Here is a 7,645-nt window from a genome sequence, read left to right on the forward strand (position 1 = left end):
CGCCGGGTCCCGCAGGCGCCCCTCGCCCCGCGCGGCCGCTAATTGCGAGCGCGGCCTCATTTGCATAGGCCGCCGGGGCCGCTGGAGGCCGGCCAATCGGCGCGGCCCGCCGCTAATGGCCATGCATTATTCACCAGCCTAATTGCTCAGCCCCATGCGCGGCCCGCGCAGCCGCCGCCGCCGCCGCCGCCGCCGCCGCCGCCGCCGCCGCCGCCCGCGCCCCGCGCCCCGCGCCCCGTGCCGTCCCCGCCGGCCGCCCCGCTGACGCCGATGCCCCGCGCGGGGCCCGCGCGCCGCTAGCAGCATGTCTCGGCGCAAGCAGGCCAAGCCCCAGCACCTCAAGTCGGACGAGGAGCTGCCGCCGCCGGACGGGGCTCCCGAGCACGGTGAGGGGCCGCGGGGGGTCGGGCCGGCGGGGCGCCGCGCGGGCTGGGGGAGCCGCCGGCCGCGGGGCCGGTGCGCGGTGCCCGGCCCCGGCGGACCGGCCGCGGGGACCCCGGTCCTGCCCGGAGCGCGCGGCTTGGAGTTGCGGGCAAGTAAAGTTGGCTCGGCTGCCGGGAGTTGGGGCGCGGCGCGCGGGCGCAGCGGGGCTCGGGGCCGGCTGGGGGTCGGAGCTGCCGGGGGAGGGAGGCAGTGGAGCGGGGGCGGGGGTGGGGGGGGGGGCGACGGGAGGTGAGCCCGCGCGCCGCAGCCTCCGCGCTAACCCCCGGGCTCCCCGGGTCCGGACGCCGGGCCCGGCCTCGGCTACCGCGCGACCCCCCAGGCCAGCGCGGCGGCAGTGGCGGCGGCTCGTCCCGGGCTCACCTCCCGCCGGACTCCGGGCCGGGGAGGCCGGCCGCCCGGGCAGCTTTGTTCGGGGCCGGGGCCCCGGGGCTGGTGCGCGCTTGGAGCGGGGCCGCCGACCCCGACCCCCCCCCCCCAGCCGGCCCGCCCCCACCCCCCACCCCGCCCCGGCCCGCCGGCCTCGTGTGCCCCGAGGGCCGCGAAGCCTGCGGGGGCTCGGCCTTCCTCGTGGCCGCCCCGGGAGTGAAGCCGGGCGAGCCCCGCCGCGGCCTGGGGGTGGTCCCTGCGCGCGGGGTGGGGGGGGGGGGGGCGGGGGAGACCCGGCTTCCCTCCGGCGGCTGCCGGGCGAGCGGGGGGCAGCGGCCGGGTGTCCCCGTGGGCGGCGCGGGGCTCGGGCTGCCCGGCCGGTCCGCTGGCCGCGGGGCCGGGCAGCCCCGACGCGGAGACGCGTCCTTGTGCCGCGAGCCCCGGGCCGTGCGCACGGAAACAAAAGGACAGAAAAGTTTATCACGCGGCGCCGGAAAGTTTGGCGACACGGGTGCGTGTCCGCGTCGGGAGCCGGCGGGCGGCGGGCGGCGGCCTCGCCCGGGTCTTTTTGTGGCCGTGGAGGTGGGGAGCCCCGCGTGCAGCCCGGGCACCCGAGATGAGAGCGGCAGATATGCTAAAAAGAAACGCTTGCATATGGTGGGTAGATTAGGGACAAAGAATCTTTTTGTCATGGAAATGGTTTTTTTTTTTTTGTTTTGTTTACTTCATCACATAGAATTTCTCACACTTGGTTTGTTTTGTATTGGCCTCAATGACTACATGATCAAATGAATGGATTTATTTCTGCCGAATGAGAAAGACAGTCTTTCCCTCAAAAGAACTACATTGCATCCCAGCGAGGAATTTTAAAGCTTTATTATTGTGGCTGCTGAATAGCTTAAACTCGGCTTTCACAGCCGCCCCAAAATGCAACAATGTAAATACTTCTCCGCTTTGTAGGCTCCTTATCAAAATGTGCACTGTCTCCTTCTATTAAAGCATATTTTAATTAATAGAGTAAAACCCCTCGTGTTTAACAATTAGCAAGCCGAGGCCCTGCTATTCATTTTTAATTCCACGTCAGAGCCGGGAGCCCGGTGAGCTGATAGTGTAAACACGTTGAAGGATGTGTAGCCCACATTGGAAAACCCAAGATGCAGCAAATTATTTACCAGTCCGCCTCTGGATCCTTGCCCTTACCCAGTTTATTCGGTGCTGAGACCTACTCGGGATTTTCACCCGTCGTCGTCCGATTAAAGTTTGTCAAGCTGGTGTTTTCCACCGTCGCTGGGAATTGTAGTCAAGACATTGCCACAGTTCCTGATCGTATTTTGCAACAGGCCAGAAATAGCCTGTCTGGGGCTGAGCCTTCCTCAAGTAGTGTGTTTCCTGGATTGTTTTAAGGGTACTTTGGGGGAACTGTTTAAAAAAATAAGTTCTTATTTAATTATTCTGAACTGATTGTTGGTGGAGTATAAAAGATAGCCTGTACACTGCTCACTCGAGGAATGCTCGCGGATGTACTAGTCTGTCGTGACCGTCGTGAGTAAGATAACGAAAATATTTTTCTTAAGGGAAGTGCTGGTGAAAGCTCCCTTACTCCCAACTTGAATCACATATCCTGGAAATTTTAATTTTGTCAAATGCTGTTGGAAATGAACAGACCGTGCCTGAAGTTAGAAGAGAGCCAAGTTAGTTTGCAGGGTCGTGGAAACAAAGTAAATACTTCTTTTGTATCACTTTGGGCGTGAGATGTTAATGAAAGCAGGAGATGCGTGAAGTAAAATGGAAGGTTATCGATAATGCAAATACACGCAGAATTCTCAGTGCAGTACAGGGGCTGGCAGCAGGGCACAGCCATGTTAATTTACAGTAAAAAGAGTTTATTCCCCAAGAAAAGGATTTCCCAGGCTTTGGTGTTGAGGCAAGCAATGAAATGGTAGCAATCCAGAAATAGCTCCAGTGTTCCCCAAACCTGATCTCCGCGGCAGAAATGAAATATGACAACGTATCTAAAAGGAGGAAAGGTAGTGATGGCCGATGGTAAGTTCTAGAGTGACCGTGTTGTAGAATTTTATTTTAAGGATGCCGGAGACTAAACGTTCCCTGTGAGAACTGTCTTCTGAGATGGCAGCATTTCATTCCTATTTGTGAATGTGATGCAGCCTCAGAATTCAGTTGAATGTGTGCCATCAATAGTGAAACCTTTTGAGCCAGCTGAATATTTTTCTTCTGAGAAAAATTAATTAAAACTTCTGCCGGAACAGCACGTATGTATACCCCTACCGAGAACTTTAAGAAAGTGTGGTACCGCTGTCCTTTGTTGTATTAAATACGTCCTAATAAAGATGTATATTTTATTGTCGTTACACGGAAAAGCTGTATTTAAGGAACAACAAAAGCGTGTTGTAATTTAAAACAATTTGCCATCCTGGATTTTGTTTGTTAGCACTAATTGTTTCAAAGTGTTTTTGTTTTCTGCCAACTTACACTCATATGGCTATCTTAAAAATCCTTTTAAATGTGGTGAGCATGTGATTGAAGAATTTACCAGTGGTATTCACAGACTGTGTTTAAACTAAGGGAAAGGAGGCCACCAGCCCTCGGTGAGGAGATCCCTTTTCTTTTATCTGTATGTGCATGGTTTGCCTGGAGTGCTCCCCCAGCCCACTACCCGCATTTACAATTCAGCATTCCAAAAGGAAACAATACAGAAGCCACTTTCTAACATTCGTAGGCAGATTGTTTTCTCTGAAACATGAAAGGTGAAAAGTAACTGAGGAGAGCGGAGGAGGAAGGAAAAGAAGAATTTGCAAATATTTATCTTAAAAATAACATTTTAAAAACTTAACCTATTTTAAAATGCCTAATTGGGTGGTCAACACAAAGCTCGCCAATTCCCACCTTCCAGAGAAAGAAGTGATTATGTGGCAGTTAGGCGTTTTTTATGTACATTTGAAACTTCACAACACATGCATAATCCAGTATTTTTAGATCTGTTCAGAGCCACAAAAAGAAGGCAAGCTGATTATTGTTTGCATACACGATGATGGCAAAAGTGGGTCAGATTTCATTTTCAACTGGAACCTCTGAGAGGGTTTGCCATTCATCTCTAGGTAGCTCTGAGAATATCCCGGGGAAGTCAACGAAGATCCAGCCAGGGCGTCCGTTGTGTGCACTGAGCATTAGTAGGAGTTTAGCATTCTTAAGTGTGAGAATTGACACAGGGGGTTTTGGTTTTGGTTTTGGTGGGTTTTTTTTTTTTTTAAAGCAAAATAAGTCTTCGCTGCTAATGAGGTAATGCACTGTCTCTTAATGTTGCAAAGTAGCTTTAAGAAGGATACGTTTTGCATGATATTTATACAGCAGGAAGTTGTTTTTGTTCTGTTACTTTTTATTTTCCTACATGATTTGTAGACCAGTTGCCAGAATAAGACCAAAACATCCTAGGAAGATGAGACCCGGCCCCACTCACCGTGGGGCAGGTTGGAGTCCAGCACGTGGCGAGTTGTCACATGTGTAAAATCTGTGTAAAAATTGAGTGCTTTAATACTGCTTTAGATACACTCTTACGTGAAAAGAAAAAAAAAAAAAGTCCTGCTCTTAGATTTTTGTCTTGTTATTTGAACAGTTTTAGGACTTAAAATGCAGCTAACTGTCAGTGTGGTTTCCAAGCAGACAAATAGCCCTAGTCATGTTACAGAAAGTGTAAAATATTAACTGAAATAATGAAATGCCGTGATGGGCTCTATTTATGTTAGAGATTAAGATTGATCTGTTTGTTAATTAAAGGGGACCTCCTCGCCTCGGCGGAAGTGTCCACTGGAGACCTGATGGCACCACTGTGGTGTCTAAATCTTGTCCTCCGTGGGCCTGTCTTTTCCAGTCGGCCCCGGTCTGCTCAGGCTGCCTCTGCGGCCCGCTCCCCGCTCCACCAGCCCGGCCCGCCGCACCACCAGCCTGGGCCCGGGAAAGGCAGGGCTGCGGAGTGTGGGGCCCCGGCTCTCCCCGAAGGTGGGTAGTTAGAGGCGCCGTGACAGGCCTTGCTGATTTAACCTTTGCCTGCTTTGCCCTGCCAGGGGTGGCCACTAGATGTCAAGCTCATAATACAATTAGTGCATCTGTGCTGTTGACCTTGGCAGCCGGACTCAACACTGTTCTATTAAGTGTTAACACTGGGTCTGAGTGTTAACTGGAGACCCGCGAGCCTGCTCCGTGCCGCCCGGCTTATCGAATGCCCATCTCCTCCGGCACAAGTGTTTATGGTTCTTAAAGAAGAGAGGACGGTTTCCTTTTGTTCGGCCGTTCCGTCTTGAACTGTGTAATTAACCCTGCAGGTGCCGTGGCACTTCGTCCGCATCCGTGGGCCTCCCTGGGCCCCCTCTCGCGAGGCGGCGCCGTTTGCTAATTCCGTCGTGTGGCTCTGTACGTGCGGAGCCGCCGGCCTCAACGACCCAGGGCGCTGGCTTTTCCCAGGTGGTTTTTGGCATACGTGGAAAGCCGTAAGGTGCCGACAGATCGCGGAAATGATTTAATAACCCAGCCCCGGGTGCAGGGCGGCTGCGCCCAGCACGTCGGAGCCCTGTTCCCGGGCACAGTGCACTGATGCTTCTCCAGGGCTGTTGAGACCCAGGTGTGTCTGCTTCTACGGGGTCTCGCTCACTTCTGGCTCCTGCGCGTGTGGGCTACTCCCGAGGAGGCGTGCCGGTCACGTGTGGCTCTACACCGTGCTCGTCCTCCCCAGAAGTGACCCCACACGAACCTTGTCTGCCCCCCTCACCAGGTTTTGGGTGACCTGGGTCGCCCGGGTGCCGTATGTCGGGAGTCCTCGCCGTGTGGGCACGGGCCGGACCATCCGGAGGCAGCGGCCGCTGTGCGACCCCCACAGGGTAGCAGACACCTTCGTGTTGCGCGAGGCGTCCGAGCCGAGGTCGGGCCGCGTGTGTGGCTGGCTGCACTCCACCTGCGCGACTCCATAAGGGGAACCGTGTCCCCCCCCCCCCCCCCCCCCCCATGAGAACCTGCAGAGGTTTGAGGCAGAGGACGTTTGGTGACTGTGCCACAGGTGGTCCTTACTTAACAAATTTGAGATGTGGGCCACTGAGGCGACAGAAGCCCGCGCGCGGGTCAGTGCTGGCGTTCAGCATAACCAGAGCGCCCCCCACTGTTCAGCGCCATGTGCACAAGCTCGGAGGTCCGGGGAAAAGGACAAAATTTTTCTATTGCGTCTGGAATTTCTTCTACATTGTTAAACACAGTAGGGGTCTCTATTTGTCCCCTCCTGTTTCGCAGCTTGGGCTCAGTGTGTGATAATTCATCTTTCTTTATGGGATTCAAAGCTATCATAAGGAGTTAAAAAGAATTAATTTGCAAGAAAAGAAGTGTCTTCTAACAATTTAGGAAAACTTGAAAAATGCTTTCTAGATTTTTAAGGGGTGGTAAAGGCAAATGAGAAAGTACTTGTTCCTTTCCCGAAGGCCCACGTGGCATTTTATGGTCCCCAGTTAAAGTGGAGAAGTTAACATCCCTTTCCCGGCACTGAACGATCCTTTTGTTCATGGCAGAGAATTAAAAGTGGGTAGCAGAAGCGTAGCAGGACAAAGGTGGGTATCTGGGGTTGGTAACCAAAATTATAAACCCCTGTTTACCACGTGTTTGTATTGGGCAGCTTATTTAGTAGGTACTGTGCTCCTGCAAAGAGAAAACCGAAGAGCCCTGCAAGGACCCACGCTTGACATGGAGGGAAGCTCAGATATTCTTAAATCTGTCGCCACAGTGCTTCTCACTTGTGGCTCTAAGAAGATGGTCTCGAGTGTGGGTTCTCTGCCTGTCGTCTGCCACCTCGGCCCTCAGAAGACTGTCATGCACTTTCAGACAGTGGAAACACGATACGCGTTATGTAACAGCAGGCATTAAGACTGAGAATAATGAAACGGTTTGGGGGGTTCCTTTCCCGTCAAGGGATCTGTGCCTAAGAACGGAAACATTTCTCGTAAAGAATCCCCGTGTGTCTTATTTTTTAGATTGGTGTGGTAGGGGTTCTTTTGTTAGAGGCTTTCTTTAAAAGGCTGCGGGACCTATTTTCCTTCTGTAGACCCGAGCAACACAGAACTTGCTCGAGAACATTCGAACAGTGACAAAAGCCCCAAAAACCTTGAGTATGAGTAGCAAGTGTGGGGATAGCTGTGAACTAATTATGCATTTCCTCTCGTAAACTGAAGCAGCTTTATTTTTCAGCCCCTCTTCTCTTCCCTCCCCCGACCGCGTTCAGGAGAACGGGTTCAGCCTTAAAGCACCAACGCCCAGCTTGAAGCCACGGCCGGTACATGTCTGACCAAGGCCCAAGGAGAGTTTTCCTGGAACAGCCTCTTCCTCACAGGGCCTGCCGCGGGTCCAGCATACGCTCTGGGCACCTTCGGGAGCAGCCTCCACCAAACCCTCTTGTTGCCCAGGAGGGGGGGAGACCCTTGGTTGCTGGCGAAGGGGTTAGCGGCTGTCTTCCCTCCCTGTGGTCTGGCCCCTGCCCTGCAGATGCCTGCCTCAGCCCGGCCTGTTTACAGCCTGAAGTCTCTCCATCCTTGAACAGGCAGGATGCAAAAAATAAATTACTTTGGCAATAGCGATGATGATTATAATGCTGGGTTTTCAGTCCCCTCCCTTAAAGAAAGCATTTCTAATTGCTTTGGAAATAAATCGCACACTCTTGTATCCTTGTACTATTGTTACACCGGCTCGCTGACACAGTTTTACCTTGAAATAAAAATCTGTAGCCGTGTTAAATGATGGATGTCATAACTTCTATTTGTGAAATACAAAGGCCAATTTCAAACGTAAA

At 53.3% G+C, this 7,645-nt stretch overlaps 1 protein-coding gene across 1 annotated transcript in view; it reads left to right on the forward strand.

Moving 5' to 3' along the window:
• Nucleotides 1-304: 304 nt before the first annotated feature.
• Nucleotides 305-7,645, forward strand: part of SALL3 (spalt like transcription factor 3) — a 19,205-nt gene continuing 11,864 nt past the window's right edge. The window contains exon 1 of the mRNA XM_042911104.1: nt 305-386. Within this exon, the coding sequence (XP_042767038.1) occupies nt 305-386 (82 nt within the window). The remainder of the gene's footprint in view (nt 387-7,645) is intronic.

Source organism: Panthera leo, chromosome D3, assembly GCF_018350215.1.
Source record: "Panthera leo isolate Ple1 chromosome D3, P.leo_Ple1_pat1.1, whole genome shotgun sequence".
Classification (NCBI taxonomy): Eukaryota; Metazoa; Chordata; class Mammalia; order Carnivora; family Felidae; genus Panthera; species Panthera leo.